The 17,157-nt window shown below is 37.1% G+C and overlaps 1 protein-coding gene across 2 annotated transcripts in view; it reads left to right on the top strand.

Moving 5' to 3' along the window:
* Positions 1-17,157, top strand: part of Ubr1 (ubiquitin protein ligase E3 component n-recognin 1) — a 129,113-nt gene that overhangs the window by 76,410 nt on the left and 35,546 nt on the right. For both annotated transcript variants that reach the window (XM_038329994.1, XM_038329995.1), the window contains exons 26-32: positions 1,413-1,512; positions 3,073-3,182; positions 4,961-5,047; positions 7,622-7,803; positions 11,109-11,314; positions 12,899-12,992; positions 14,190-14,339. In XM_038329994.1, the coding sequence (XP_038185922.1) occupies positions 1,413-1,512; positions 3,073-3,182; positions 4,961-5,047; positions 7,622-7,803; positions 11,109-11,314; positions 12,899-12,992; positions 14,190-14,339 (929 nt within the window). The remainder of the gene's footprint in view (positions 1-1,412; positions 1,513-3,072; positions 3,183-4,960; positions 5,048-7,621; positions 7,804-11,108; positions 11,315-12,898; positions 12,993-14,189; positions 14,340-17,157) is intronic.

Here is a 17,157-nt window from a genome sequence, read left to right on the forward strand (position 1 = left end):
CCTTGATGTGCATTTAAGTTTTCTCTTATTAATAGACATTGGGTTTGGATTGGGAGTTTTATTATAACAAAGACTATTAAGATGAGTGTTGTTTATGGTCAGTTTGCTTCTTTGCTTGTGATGGGTTCTGTTTATGTTGTTCAGGCTGGTCTTGATTTTGTGAACTCAGGTGATCCTTCCACCTCAGCCTTCCAAGTACATGAGATTACAGGTGTTCGCCACCCCTGGTTTACAGTGAGCATCCTTGTATAAATAATTTTGCATACATAAATAAGTATATTTGATGTACAATTCTGAGTACACAGTCTGTTCCTTTAAATTTTTAACTGATATTGTCACTTGTTGATGGAACAGCTGGCTGTGTTCCTGCCTGCCGCCCTGGCTCCCTACCGCCTGGCTAGCTTATGCCCCGAAATAATTACACGGAAACTATTCTTTTAAACATTGCCTGGCCCATTAGTTTCAGCCTCTTATTGGCTAATTCTCACATCTTGATTTACCCTTTTTTTTTTTTTTTTTTTTTTTTTTTTTTTTTTTTTTTGGTTTTTCGAGACAGGGTTTCTCTGTGGCTTTGGAGCCTGTCCTGGAACTAGCTCTTGTAGACCAGGCTGGCCTCAAACTCACAGAGATCCGCCTGCCTCTGCCTCCCGAGTGCTGGGATTAAAGGCGTGCGCCACCACCGCCCGGCTTGATTTACCCATTTTTAATAATCTGTGTAGCACCACGAGGTTGTGTCTTACCAGGGAGGATCTCAACCTGCGTCCATCTTGGAGAGGAGAGCTATAGCATCTGCCTCACCGCCTTCTTTTCCCAGCATTCTGTTCTGTCTATTCTACCCACCTAAGGGCTGGCCTATCAAAGTCCAAGGCAGTTTCTTATTAACCAATGGAAGTAACACATAGACCCTACTCCATCAGTCACTCTGATTTTTAAAAATGTAAAGCGTGTTAATTTTCGCGCTATCACCAGTGCAATAACAACTGACTGCTTCCAGACACTCTGGCAGCTGTGTAGTTTATACTAAACTTCACATCCCCCGACCTGTTTAGTTTTTTTTTTTTTAACTGAGACAGGGTTTCTCTGTGTAACAGTCCTTGTTGTCCTGGAACTCACTTTGTAGGCCAAACTGGTCTCAAACTCACAGAGATCCACCTGCCTCTCCCTCTTAAGCGCTGGAATTAAAGGCATGTGCCACCACCCTGGTGAGATTTTTATGACTTTTTAGGTGATACTTTAAGCTATGTCTCCTTAATCTGAGGCATTTTTCATAGTATTCATGATTTCTCTTTCTCTTGACCATTTGTATAAGTTTTGTCTGTTTTTGTTTATTGTTCTCTTCCTCTTTGGGTTATTTATATTAGTATTGCCAGTTAAAGAAGAAGCCCTTCAGAGACCCCGTTTTTTTCCTCCAGGCATTCCACATATTGGCGCTGGGCTTGCTGGAAGAGAAGCAGCAGCTTCAGAAAGCTCCTGAAGAAGAAGTGACGTTCGACTTCTACCATAAGGCTTCAAGTATGCTACAGCTCATTTCCCAACAAACTTCTAGCTAAATTGCCAGTTTGTAATTCAAAGTTATAAAGATTCCCTATCGCAGGTGTTTTTACTGTATGTGTGGTTGTAGTATGTCAGGAGTGAAGTGTGTCTGAAAATGTTTCTTTTTTAATCTTGAAGACTAGCATAGGTTTAGATTAAAATGCTATTACGTTAAGGTAGTTTTGTTCAAAGAGCATTTCTGAAGCATTGATTATAAAACCAATACTTATGAGCAAAGTAACCACATTTTCTATATACATGAGTACCAATTAAAGCATGATTAATAAAAACTCAGAGACTGATATAGGGGTTCAACCTGAAGACCAGAAAGCAAAGCAGCCAGCTTTGTCTCCTACCTCAACCTCAGTCCAAAAAAGTGATCCTGCCTCCAAGAATCTCAGAATGAGACTGTGTCTGAGAGCCATCTCTTCCCAGTCTATAATCCTCTCTAGGATTAAAGGCATCCACCATTACCACCTGGTTTCTATGGCAAGCTCGTGTAGCCACTGAGATTAAAAGTGTGTGATATTGCTGCCTGGTCTATAAGGCTGGCCAGTGTGGCTGTTTTACTTTTCTGATTTGCAGGGAAGTTTTACTTACAAGTGGAATACAAGTGAAATGCCACAACATTTCCCCCCTTTGTCTAAAATAAAAAAGAAGACTATAACTAATATAAGAAAAACTATGTACAATACATACAGGCAATAAATGCACCAACAATGTCTAGTCCATTTGCATTTGACAAATTCAGAGAATTATCTATCCTATCTTGGTGAGTCCAAAGTCTTATACCTAATTCACTTTTTATTTTAACTTGCTTTCTGTGTATTGAAAATACTGTTAGCCTTTTTTGCATATGAATAACTTTCCCTTGAGTATCTCTGCAATTGTTCTCATCATGGGCTTTGTGTAGACAGTGAGCACAGAGGAAAGGCAAGAGCAGACTATGAAGGGTAGCCCTTAGCAGTACCAATGGGTGATGCAGCGGGAGGCTTACTATAATGTGAGTCTTTCTTTTCTTTTTTCTTTTTTTTTTTTTTTTTGGTTTTTCGAGACAGGGTTTCCCTGTAGTTTCTAGAGCCTGTCCTGGATCTAGCTCTTGTAGACCAGGCTGGCCTCGAACTCAGAGATCCGCCTGCCTCTGCCTCCCGAGTGCTGGGATTAAAGGCGTGCGCCACCACCGCCCGGCTGTGAGTCTCTCTTATTCTGTTGTTTAATCATGTAATCACAGATTCTTTTAAAAAAATTAAATGCTGAGCAGTAGTGGTACATGCCTTTAATCCCAGCACCTGGGAGACAGAGGCAGATGTATCACTGAATTTTTGGCCAGAGGAAGTTCCAGGACAACCAAGGCTACACAGAGGAACCCTGTCTGAAAAGACAGAACAAAACAAAAAAAATAAATAAATAAAAATTAAGGTAGCAAAGGGACTGGTTGGCAAACTTCAATTAGCGTGTGAATGATAGGCACTAAGAATTATAATTAGTACAAAATTATGAATTTTAATTCTCTAAATATACTTTTGTATTTTAAAAAAGGATTGGGAAGTTCAGCCATGAATGCCCAGAATATACAAATGCTTTTGGAGAAGCTCAAAGGAATCCCCCAATTAGAAGGCCAGAAGGACATGATTGCATGGATACTCCAGGTATGTTGCAAAAGTAAACTGGTTTAATATAGTTATGTGTTGCTTAATGACAAGAACACATTTTGATAAATGCATTATTAAGCTCTTCAACCTTTCTTGAACATCACAGAATGTACTTATGCACCCCTAAATAGTTTGTTGCTCGATGTGGCCTTGATACAGTCAGTAAACTCAGTACAAAAATATAAGGTGTGTGAGGTCGCTACTGGTATAACTTTGCACACCGTTTCACCTTTATTAGTAGAAAGAGCATAATCAGATTATAATGAAGACAACATTGTAAGGGCAGAAAGTAGAGATCAGTGGTAGAATGTGTTTTGAACATGTATGAGTCCTTGATTCAACCCTCAGAACCATAAATAAATAAAATTTGCAGTATGATACAGTGTGCGCATAAAAAGTACATATAAGTAATATGAGACTGTGCAGGTTATATTTAGGAATACACACACACACACACACACACATATACACATGTAACAACAATTAATGCAAAAAAGAGCCATCAGTTTGAAAAAGATCAAGGGAGGAGTAAATAGGAAGGTTTGGAGGTATGAATGGAGAAACAATTGTAATACAATTTTAAAAATAAAAAAGTCTAAAAAGTGACAATCCTTTATTTTCATTATTGAATATTAGTCACTATACATAACTGTAATTCCATGCTATATGTGACCATATATAAAATCTTCTATTTGCTGATAAAATCCGTGTCCTGTGTTCTCTTTCCATTTGTAAAGTCATTTATTGTCAGTTATATCACAACTGTGGGTTGTTTGTTTTTGGTTTTTCGAGACAGGGTTTCCCTGTGGTTTCTAGAGCCTGTCCTGGAACTAGCTCTGTAGACCAGGCTGGCCTCGAACTCAGAGATCCGCCTGCCTCTGCCTCCCGCGTGCTGGGATTAAAGGCGTGCGCCACCACCGCCCGGCCACAACTGTGGTTTTTTTATGCTTACGGTAATTCATTTTTTTTTCTGTTTCTGTGGAGTTACTTTTAGTAATGAAAAATACCCTCAGTTATGTCATTATCAGTTGCGTGCATTGAGTGATTGCAGTGTACCGTGCTGAATTCAAGACCCCAAGCAGCGCGAAGAGCTTTCTTTGATGGTGCATATACCATGGTTGAAATACAGATAATTTGAAAACAATCATCAGGATAATCCAGTAGGATGAAAGAAGATTCCCTTGAATAATGAGAGGTCTTTGTCAGAAGGTGAAGTTAGAGCTGAGACCTGGATCGTTCTAGAGCCAGTGTTCTAAGACTCCAAGGAGTATTTTAGGAAAGGGGCCAGTGCAAGTGCTCAGAAGAGGTCCAGTAGGACTGTACATAAAGAGAGGCGGCAATGTTGGAGGGGTAATGGGGGCTAGATTGTTTTCACTTCGTAGGTCAGAATAAAGTGGTGTATCTTCATATTGAGGACATTAATAAAAATGTTCCTTTAAACTGAGTTTGTTGGTATGCTATGTAATCCCTGTTATTTAGAAGGTTAAGTTAGAAAAATCACTTGAGCCCAGGAGTTAGAGTTCCTGTCAAAATTTACAAATAAATCTGTGCTACACCTCCCGTCCCAGACAAACAGCTGACTTCGCTCACTCAGCTGGTGACTCGCTAACCAGCAGTATTGTCATAGTCAGGGGCACTTTTAAAATTTTTTTGAAATACATATCGGTGTAGCTTACCTGAGAGATAAGCCATCTTATCTCTAAAATGGCTGAATCAGATTAGTGATTTTTCTTCCTGGTCAGTCCAGCCACTTAATGTTTCATCTATTTTCACAGATGTTTGACACAGTGAAGAGATTAAGAGAAAAATCTTCTTTAGTTGTGGCAACCACTTCAGGCTTGGAATCCATTAAGAATGATGAGGTAACAGCACGGTGACAATGTTACATTTATCTCTGTCTTTGAATAAAGAGTCACTTTCTTCTTTAGGAGAAACTGTTGGTGGTAAAATATGTGAGTTCTGTCGTCTTTTAGTCCTCTGCTTTGTACTGCACTTAATATGCTCAGTAGGATGGGCATATTTTACAAAGTTAAAGGAACTTGATGTCTAGTGGGACTCTTAGAAATACCCTATTATATTAATTTTAAAACATTTTAAAATAAAATTTAAAACATTAAAAAATTAGGATATGTCTCAGTCAATGGCAGTTCATAATTTAGTCAACAGTATTCATCTGTTAGGAAATATAAAATAATGGTTCATCTTAGATTCAGTGAAATTAGATATGTAGATCATGATTTTCCATGTTTTGAATCATATTTTGCTAATATTGAATTAATTAACTAACATTTAATTATTAAAATATTCTTTTGGTTTTTTAAATTTGTTTGTTTGATTTTCAAGACAGGATTTCTCTGTGTAACTGCCCCTGGCTGTCCTGGAACTCTCTCTATAGGCCAAGCTGGCCTGAAACTCACTGATACCCGCTTGCCTCTGTCTCCCAAGTGCTGGGTTTAAAGGCGTGCACCAGTACTGCCTGGCTGTTTTTTTATTTTTTTAAAACAGGATCTCTCTATGTAGCCCTGACTCTTCTAGAACTCTCTATATAAACCAGGCTGGCCTCAAACCCACAGAGATCCACCTGCCTCTGCCTCCCAAGTGCTGGAATTATATCTTAATTATTAGATATTCTTAATTGAGATATTAGCTATTTTTCTTAAAAGAAAATACACTGTACATAAGTTAGTGTATGGTAGAGCATTTGCCTAACATGTGAAAAATCCTGGGTTAAATTTTCAGTACTTGTAGTAGGTCTCTAAGTTTTTTTTATCCTCTGGATTAAATTTTGCTAGGTCATATGCATATAGAATTTGAACATTTCTTCTAGGTTTTCCAGCTTTTTGGCAAATAAGTTTCCAAATTATGCTCTAATAATGTTGTGGATTTTATTGCGTCCCTTAAATAACACCCTTTCATTATAATTTTGTCTTCACATTCTTTCTTTATGTCACATTGGCTAAGGATTTATTAGTGATACTTACATTTTCAAAGAACCAACTCTTTCTTTAGTTGATTTTATGTATTGTTCATTTAGTTTCCATTTTGTTAATTTCTTCCCTAACTTTTAAACGTCTCCCCATCTCCTGGGTTTGGAATTGGCTTAGTATTGTTTTTCTAGAGCCTTAGGTGTCAGTGTGCTGTTCATTAAGATCTCAGAGGCGGCGGTGATGGTGGTTGTTTTAATATAAGAATTTATATCAATAAGCTTTGTTCTTAGGACTGCCTTGGCTGTGCCCCAAAGGTTCTGGAACTTGTATTCTCATTTTCATTTAATAAAATTCTAATAAAATTCTAGGAATTTTAAATTTTCTTTTCTAATTTCTTCAATAGTCCACTATTAATTCAAAAATATATTGTTAAGTTTCCAAGTATTTTTGTAGTTTTTATATTTTTTTTCTTGTTCGTTTCTACTTTTATTCCATTGTGGTCTGATACAAAGAATTTATTCTGCTGAGCATTGGTTGTGCATGCCTTTAATACCAACACTTGGGAGGCAGAGACAGGCGGATCTCTGGATTTTGAGGCCAGCTTGATCTCTAGAGAGAGGTCCAGGACAGCTTGGGATACACAGTGGAAACTCTGTCTTGAAAAACAAAACAACAAAAAACAAGCCAAAAACGAATTAACTAATTAAAGAATCTAAGTACTGATTGATTTCTGGCCTATGGTGTGATCAGTTTAGGAGACAGTTCCGTATGTCTCTGAGAACATTCCCTGTCTGTCAAGTGTATATTCTGTATCCACTGGCTAATGGCGTGTTGTAGCTCTGAGGTTTCTTATTTTTATTCTGGAAGACCTATTTAAATGTGAGAGTTGGGTATTGAAGTCCCACACTATTGCTGTATCAGGACCCATACATTCTTTTATGCTTTTTGGTGTTTCTTTTACAAAGTTAAAGGCTCTAATAAGTGTTTATAATTGTAAAATCTTCTTGATGGATTGTTCTCCTCTTCTTCTTCTTCTTCTTCTTCTTCTTCTTCTTCTTCTTCTTCTTCTTCTTCTTCTTCTTCTTCTTCTTCTTCTTCTTCTTCTTTCTCCTCCTCCTCCTCCACCTCCTCTTCCTCCTCCTCCTCCTTCCCCGTCTTCCCCTTCTTCCTCTTCTTCCTCCTTTTTTTTTTTTTTTTGAGACAAAGTTTATGTAGTTTTGGAGCCTGTCCTGAAACTCACTTGTAGACAAAGCTGGCTTTGAACTCACCAAGGTCTGCCTGCCTCTGCATCTGAGTGCTGGAATTAAAGGTGTGCGCCACCATCTTCCGGCTAATGGTTTTTCTTTTATTAATAATATGTAGTAGCCCTGTTTATCTCTCCTAATTGCTTTTTATTTAAAGTATGCCTTATCAGATATGATAACTGCTGCATTAAATAAGGGATATTCAATCTGGATTTGAATTTTTAATAGGAGCTCTTATCTAATTTTGGTGTTATTTAATATTCAGACCACTCATGATAAAGAAAAAGCAGAACGGAAGAGAAAAGCTGAAGCTGCTAGGCTTCACCGCCAGAAGATCATGGCCCAGATGTCCGCCTTACAGAAAAACTTCATTGAGACTCACAAACTCATGTATGACAATACATCAGAAATGCCAGGAAAAGAAGACTCCATTATGGAGGAAGAGAGGTAAAACAAAACAAACATTCTTCTGAAATCAGGTTTTCCTAAATATATTAAAATGGGAACAACAGAAATAGAAACCATCCCATTATTTTCTGTTCATTGGCATTAGAATTGTAGATGATCATGAGCTGCCATGTGGGTGCTGGGAATTGAACCTGGGTCCTCTGGAAGAGCAACTAGTGGTTTTCACTGCTCAGCCATCTCTCCAGCACCCATATATTTAGTTCTATATCTTGTTTTCTCTTTGCACATATTTTTATGTTAGCACACGTAGATCTATGGTATAGACTTTGCATCAGTTTCTTTAAATTTCAAGTTTTTAAATATTTTTAAATACTGCATATTTAAGGTGCACATATTTTTTGCACACTTTTTAAAAAATTTATTGTGTGTGTATTTAGAGGTCAGAGGACAACTTGTAGGAGCCATTTTACTCCCTGACTCATGTGGGTCCAGGAGTAACTCAGGTCATCAGACTCTTGTAACTTTTAACCCGTATTTTTAAATCTACATTCTTTTACAAGGCTCATTGACCTTTACTTACTGTGTATTGCCCATCTTGCTTTCTCTGTTTCTGGTTGGCAACTTCACCTTTCTTTTGCCCCAAGACCTCTCTGTCCCTAGAAGTCCCATCTAGTCTCTTCCTGCTTAGTTATTGGCCACTCAGCTCTTTATTAAACCAATCACAGTGATACATCTTCATAGAGTGTCAAGGAATAGTCCACAACAACATGTAGTTATTGTTTTGAGTTAAGAGGTCCTAAAACAGCTGTAGTCCTTATTCTACCCATAAAATCTGTAGGTTTACTCCTTCTGCACACCTGTAAATATGGACCCTTTGACTTCCATCCCCTCATTTTTTCAATTAGTTCTTTGCCAATTTTACACAAGTATGTCATTCATTCTGATTGCACTCATCCTTCCTCCCTCCTTTACGTTCTTTTACTCTTTATGAATGTACAGTCTGCCATGGTGTGGGTTTACAGTGTTCTGTCTGATTTGTGAGGTTCCTGTTTTCCCTTATTACTTTGTCAGAGCGCTGTCATATGTTCTTCTGTAGTTGTGCCCGTAGTTCTAACAGGGCAGAACTTAACAAACTTTAATTTAATTAACGTATTTATTTCTGAGGTAAGGTCTCACTGTGTAGCTTAGCTGTCCTGGAACTCTGTCCTGGAGGTCTACAGACTGATCTCCCACTCATTGCTTCTGCCTCTCAAGTGCTGGGGTTAAAGTTGTGCACCAAAACGCCTGGCTAGGTTGAAACATTGGCAGATACTGTATATTGTCTCTGCAGGCTTCTATTCCTACTAGTGTATGAACATGCTTCATTATCACCAAGTAGAGCTTGTGGCTAGGAGTGAAGCTCAGTAGTAGAGTGCTGGCTTGGCTCAGTTCCCTGGCACCAATAGACTGAAGAGTAAACCAGTTAGTCCAAGGGAGAACGCTCATAAAGTTGTTTACTGACTTTTTGCATTTTGTCTCCTGCCACTGCCTGTTTTTCTCTTTTGCCTGTTTCTGTGGAGGCCTTTGCTCCTTCTTGTCCTCCTTTAAACATTATTTCCCATATTTTGTCCTTATTTCTTTAACATATAAGGGTTAGCCGTAAAGAAGTTCTCAGTGAGGCCAGGCATGATGGTGCATTCCTGTAATCGCAACACTTGGGAGGCAGAGGCAGGGCTGCCACAAGTGCAGGGCCAGTCTGAATTATATAGTGAGCTTCATATCAGTCTGGCTGCATAGTGAAACCCTGTGAAACTCTCTCAACAAACAAAAAACCTGAAAAGCAAAAAACATTCTCAGTGTTGATGAAGGCACATTTCTCAATCCCTTAAGTTTAATTTTTTGTCTTAATTCCTTTTCTTTTACTATCTTAATTATAGCTATATTGCTATACTTTCAATTGGAAAATCAAATGGTAGGGATAAATCTAAAGTTCCTTTGGATACTTGATCAAATCCTATTTCCCTTTCTTCCCTCTATGGTTAAGTTTTATATGCATAACCCTGCATTGAAGAGGTTAAAAGAAAGGTTGAAAGTTCAAGGCTAGTCTGAGCTACACATAAGTGAGACTTCATCTCAAAACAAAACAGGTTTTATGTATATATGTCAGAAATTTTTTATTATACTATTACATGCAAATATCTGTAGTCACAAAATTATATGGTTTTATGTTATTCAACATAACATAATGTATAAATGATATGTCCTTATTATTTTCTCTAAGGATGTAGGCTACATGTTACTGCTGAGCAGTACCCTTTGAAAGCTATGTAATGTTCTATATTATGCTAATTCACTTATACTGATGAGCATTTGAGTTATTTATAGTTCACTGAGTGATACACCATATTTTAGGGAGCTTCTTGTACAGTTTTGCGGGCCTCTCAGGCCAAGTCACCTGGGTTAGTTAAATCTTGGTGGTGTTACTTACTGATGATGAGTTCCTAGGTCTGCCTCTTAGTATCTTTAGGCTCAGTTTCTCCCTCTGTGCAAATGGAAGTAATTACAGTACCTGCCTTATGTTTATTGTAAGAATTAAAGTGAAAAAAAAATCATAAAATATGTGAAACAGTGTCTAGCGTAACAAACCATTATAAATACTTGCTTTTATTTGATTTTGTTACTATCAGGGATATCTGTAGCTCATAAAAATTGCTACATCATTAAGATTTATTAAAAGTTTAAATTTTTGTAGTTTTAATAGCTACTAAAATAGAATTAGAAGCCTAAGTGTCTAAGGAGAGGGATTAGATAAAAGCATTATGGTACTACAGTAGCAAGAGTAGCTCTAGGCAACTATTTAAAATGTTTCTGAGTAAATCTTAATACATGACACAGTAATAAAGGTATAAACAAAGCAACATTTATGTGAATAAATCTGTATATATAGCATGATATTTATACAAAATGTGTATTATAAATAGAAAGCAAACTAAGAAGAAATAAACAAGATTATTAGTGGGTACATTGTCAATACAATGCTTTTTTATATTTTTCTATATTTTACAGAACTTCTTTGATATGTGTACTACATATTTGTTATTAAAAAAGAAATGGCCCCAATTCTCTTGTTATAGTAAATTAAATAGCATTACATACATACTATTCTGTAATGTATTTCTCTGTGCACTTCGAACAAACTGAACTTTCTAGTTAGAAATTAAGTGCTTAAAGCCAGAAAATTCAGGGTTGATTTCTAAAGGTAATATTGCTAAGTATAATTTTTTTATTTATTTACCTGAAATCTTCAAAATGTAAAGACAATAACCGAAACATATGTCCTAATTTCTGGTTGTTCCTTTTGGTAGCACTCCAGCAGTCAGTGACTACTCTAGAATTGCTTTGGGTCCTAAGCGGGGCCCAGCTGTTACTGAAAAGGAGGTGCTGACATGCATCCTCTGCCAAGAAGAACAAGAGGTGAAACTAGAAAACAATGCCATGGTGTTATCAGCCTGCGTCCAGAAATCCACTGCCTTAACCCAGCACAGGGGGAAACCCGTAGACCTCTCAGGGGGTATGTATTGCTTACTTAATCTACTTTCAGCCATTTTTTTCATGCCTAATTCTATATAATTAGAATAAAAATAAATGTTGAAAGAGGTTCAACAGTGAGATTGTATGGAAGTTCTGCTTGGTTATATCACATATTTGTATGTGACATAGATTAGGTTCTTACTTGCCATGTTGACTACTTGGCTTTTTTATTAGTTTTGATTTTTGTTAGTTCTTAGTCACATTGCTTAATCATCTTTTTTTGGTTTTATTTTATCTTGCTGAACCATTTGAAAGTAGATTGCTGGCCTCATAACAGTTCATCTCTAGGTATTTCTGAATGCATTTCCCAAAACTGAGGACAGTTTATTATATACTTACCACACCATTACCATACTTAAGGAAGGAATATCATATATAATCTTTGTTTCTATATCTGTCTTCAGTGGGGAGGCATATTTTTTAAACAAAGATCAAAACATATATCTAATACTTAAACATACTTTATGAAGTTTTTTTGAACTGGGCATGGTAGCTCGTGCCTGTAATCCCAGCACATGGCAAACTAAGGCAGGAAACTTTACATTAGGTGGAGGTGAGCCTGGCCTACATGGTGAGTTCAAGGCCAGTCTAAGCTACACAGTGAGACAATGTCTCAAAGACAAAGCAAAGGAAAAGTGTATTTTAATTGGTTTAATGTAGACTATTTCCTTGCCCCCTTTTTCATGATAATAACTATTTTGATAAATGCAGGCTAATAATTTTATCTAATGTCTCACATTGTGCATTTATCTCTCTGCCTTATGATTAGATTTATATTAAACATTTACTACATAAAATTTTAATTAGGTAACACATCATACTTACTGGAAATTATCTGCTTTATTTTTTTAAATTCCCTTGAAGTAATGATGATTATGAACTAACATTTATTAATGTTTGACATGATTAAACCCTGTGTCTATTTGCTTACTATATCTCACAACAACCTTGTGCATTACTACCACTGTATAAATGAAAGGACTGAGGCACAGAGGTGTTAACTGGCCTCTTAATAATGTCATTTATAGGGGTTGGAGAGATGAGAACACTTGGTGCTCTTGCAGAGGACCTGGGTTCTCTATGATGGCTCACAACTGTCTGCAACTCTAGTTCCAGAGGGTCCAGTGCCTCTTGGGAACCAAGCATACACATGCTCCAGACATATATGCAGGCAAACACACATCTAAAAATGAATTTTTATAAGTAGTCATGTATTCAAATTATCATTACAAGTACAAAGGTAAATTTGTTCTTGAAGCATAAAAAAGCACTTCAACCACCAATCAGCTTGAACCTACTGTTTTGAATTACAGCATAAATGAATATAGAGTTGTTTAATCCATACAAATTTTAGAATTTTTATGGCCTTGCTGCTTTCCTTCTTTTTTCACACTATTAGGCAAATGTATATTGTATATTACTATCACTGCTATACTTGGCCGTTCTTAAGAAATAAAATTTTGTGATTAGAATTTTAGATCTGAAAACTCTTTTTTTCCACTGTCACTTCCTTAACTCAAGAAAACATAAGTACATGCCTCTTATTTGTGTCTTTCTGAACCAGAAATCCTGGACCCTCTTTTCATGGATCCAGACCTGGCACATGGAACTTATACAGGAAGCTGTGGTCATGTAATGCATGCAGTGTGCTGGCAGAAGTAAGTTGTCCCTCTGACATGTTCTTGAAAGAGACTAGGAACATTGATGCTCACTACACACCACAAAAAGGCATGTTTTCTCATGTCTTCTGTTTTTCTTACTAGAATAATTAAAACAATTTTAATTACTAATCCTTTTTGCATTGTGCTAATTATATTTTCATTTATTGTAAATCTTAGGAATTGATGTATAAAGTTCCCATCTTAGTGTTTTCAGGAATTAGGAGTGTAGCTTGTTAATATAGCATGTACTTAGCATGCATGCACAGTGTGCTGCCCTGGTCAGTTCCTGGCACTCAACATGCATTTGCTTCCCACAATCTAAATAGTATTAACACTGTTTGCTGCTAGTCATGCAATAGAAGCAGTAATATTTATTTAAAAATATCAAAACTTAGGCCAAGGTGGTGATGGTGCATGGCTTTGATACCAGCACCCAGGAGACAGAGGCAGGTGAATTTTGAGGCCAGCCTGTTCTGCAAAGTGAGTACCAAGACATCCAGTGAGTCTGCAAAGTGAGTACCAAGCTATCACACAGAGAAACCCTGTCTTAACAAAACAAAAAGGAAAAAAAAATCTTAAAACACTAAAAAGTATCTTTGCAGCCAGGTAATGGTGATGCATGCCTTTAGTCCCAACACTGTGGAGGCAGAGGCAAATAGACCTCTCTTGAGTTCAAGGCCAACCTGGTCTACAGAGCCAGTTTCAGGACAGCCAGAGCTACACAGAAAATACAATATGTTTGTATTGAAAAAAACTAAACAAGCAAAAATAATAAGTATCTTTATAATGTAAAAATTTTTGGTTTTATCTTGAGAAAAGGTAAAAATTTCAAAATGTAATTTCTGATAATTTTTGTATTATTTACTCATTTGCCATCAGATTCAAAACATCATTTTCTATTGAAAGCCCTCAGTGACGTGGATAACCATTGGGGGCCTCTAGTTATGTCCTCTTGCTGTTAAGATGGGGACAAGTTAAGATTCAGCAGAGTTTTCAAATTTGTGTCTGCTGTAATGTAGTTTCTAGTTTATCCATACCCCAAAGGGAATTCTGTTTCTTCTAGAATTATAACATGTACTTTTGCATATAAGTTCTAAAGATACTTACTACGTTCAAAATTCTAACCATTTTTATTTAGAGTAGATCAAAGTCATGTGACTTGTTCTAAATGGACCTGTATCTTGAATTTTGCAGGTATTTTGAAGCTGTACAACTAAGTTCTCAGCAACGCATTCATGTTGACCTGTTTGACTTGGAAAGTGGAGAGTACCTGTGCCCACTCTGCAAGTCTCTGTGCAACACTGTCATCCCCATCATTCCCGTGCAACCTCAGAAGATCAACAGGTGCGTTCGTTTTACCCTTTGTTCAGGTACTTGTTTTTAAACTGTCCTTAACTTTTAACTTGCTGCTTTTTTTTTTTTTTTTTTTTTTTTTTTTTTTTTTTTGCCAGATTACTGGCTTTCTGTGTCTTATAGGGATTAATACGATTCTCATTCCATAGCTTGCACTATGCTTGCAAAGAAGATTAAAAGCTCAGGTTTTGGCATCAAAGAGAACTAGCATGTTCATTTACTTAAAGCAGTGTGTTATGCACTTGTCTTTCTACAATCAAAGCTGCAAAACCTCAAAGATACAAGTCCTATTGGAGATCTGTACCAATAGTTAATGATAAAAATAAATAACAGCATTATATGGATCGTATCTTTGAATAATGTGTGAGCCTTTAAATTTTAAATTAGTTTATATTCTGATTGTCTGAAAATGCAATTTAACAGATATCACTAGTTTTTAATAATTATTAGAACATTTCATTATTTACTTCTATATTCTTACTGTTCTACTGATGATAACAAAATTGTTATCTTAGACAGGCATGGTAATACACGCCTTTGATGCCAGTATTCAGTAGAGTGAGGCAAAAGATCTCTGAATCTGAGGCCAACTTAGTCTATGTAACAAGTTACAGGCTAGCTAAGGCTAGATCCTGAGACACTGTCTCAGAACATGTTATTCTTAAATTATTTAAAAATCAGTAAATTTGTAATAATTCAGTTCTTTCAAAGAAAATGGTTTTACATTTTGAAAGTGTGCCTCTGGCTAGAGATATTATCACTTAGTGTTGGGTACCTCCCTAGCATGTGTGATGCACCACAGAACAACAGTATAAGTTCATTATGTCCTTCACAGCAAAGATACAGAAAAGTGGTGTGTTTACAAACAGAGTCAAGAAGTGATTGCTTTACCTCTGCTATTCTGTGTCATTGGAAAACCCAGTTTGGAATTATTTTTATTCATCATATTTGTTTATGTTATGTCACCTTAAGGGGACAAAGAAGTGTCAGAAAGATTTGTTCTTCATGTACTGGACAAGCTCTAGACAATGTACCAGGCACTTTCCATGTCTTAATTCTCTCAGTAATCTACTGAAGTTGGCACTATTATTTCCATTTAAACATAAATAAATAATTGGATAGAGACTATGAGTGGTTTTTGTTTGTTCCAAGAGATTCAGGATTTGAACCCAGACCTCACTTCTAACTTCTGAGGGCTCGAGAGCTGTTTGTTTTTTGAGATAAGACTTTGCTGTGCAGTCTAGGCTAGCTTGAGCTTGTGAATCACTTACCTCGGCTTCCTGAGTGCTGAGATTACAGGCATCTATCACCATGCCCAGTCTCTTCCAGCTGCTTGTTAGGTTACACAAGCTTTTTAAACAGGGTAATTCCCAAAATAAAGATACATATCTAATTGCTCTCTAAAATTTTAAAATTTTATTATCAGTTATGTGTGTATGTGTGGGGGTATGTGCATATGTGAGTGAAGTTGCCTTCAATCCCCAGAAGAGGCTGTCATAGCCCCTGGAGCTGGTGTTACAGGCTGTTATGAACTGTGGGTACCAAGAACTACACTCAGGTCCTCTGCAACAGCAGTAGGTGCTCTTCACTGCTGAGCCATCCCTCTAGCACCAAAACTAACATTTTGATATAAAACATTTACAATAAATTTATCTTAGTGTGAAAGTAGAAGGGTATGAGTTCAAATCTTTAGAACCCATGTAAAAGCTAGTCTTTTTAGTACTTGTCTGTCAATCCAGCCTCCTATGCGGGATGGGAGGCCGGGATAGGAAAAGGTCTAGCCCAGTGTGTGCACCAGCAAACACAAAGGGTTGACTTCTGTTGTCTGCACATGTACTGTGGTGTGCTCACACCTGCACTACACACATAAATACTTATACATACACATCATGTACACACAAGTTTTTTTCTAAAACTCACGTTAGTTGTTTGTTTGTTTTTTACGTCATCACCAGTCATAATACACTTTCACTTTTGAGAACCAAAAAGATTTCTTAGGTCAAATTTATGGTAGGTATTCAAATACAGCACACTTCATTTTATATTTTACTTCCTTCAAATCTGCCCTTTCAGAGGCTGGAGAGATTAAGGCTCATTGATTAAGAACTTTGGCTGGGTCCTGTGTTCAATTCCTGGCATCCACATGGCAGCTCACAACCAGCTATAACTGTAGTTCCCGGGGATCCAATGCCCTCTTCTGCTGTGCAGATGTACATGCAGACAAAACGTCCATATGCATACATACATGCATACATACATACTTCTTTAAAACAAGACCTTTTTTAAATGAATCATTATTTCATAGTCTTATTTTTATGGAATATGCATTCCATGAAGGAGACGCTTACTATAACATAGTATGAGTTGCTGAACTGTGAGACATACCAAAGAAATCCAGAATCTGGCCAGTGCCTGACACTAAACACAGACTTTTCAGGCAGCTCGACTTTCAGATCCAAGTGAGGGATGAACAGTTGTTTTTCTCCAGAGGAAGCTAGGTTTAGAATCAAAAGCACAGGCCCCTAATGGGAATGTACTCAATGGTAAGCCCTGGGTTTGGTCTTCAGCTCTGGGGGAAAGATAAGACAAAAATTTGTCTGTGATGGTGGCTTACACCTTTAATTCCAGCACTGTGGAGACAGAGTCAGGCAGATCTCTGAGTTCGAGGGCAGCCTGCTCTACATATTGTTCCAGGACATCCAGAGCTACATAGAGTAATCCTGTCTTGAAAAATCAAAACCAAAACCAATCAACCAAACAAACAAACAAAAACAAATAATTTTTTATAAAGTATAAGGGAAAAGAATTC

The sequence above is a fragment of the Arvicola amphibius genome, chromosome 5 (assembly GCF_903992535.2).
Source record: "Arvicola amphibius chromosome 5, mArvAmp1.2, whole genome shotgun sequence".
Taxonomy (NCBI): Eukaryota; Metazoa; Chordata; class Mammalia; order Rodentia; family Cricetidae; genus Arvicola; species Arvicola amphibius.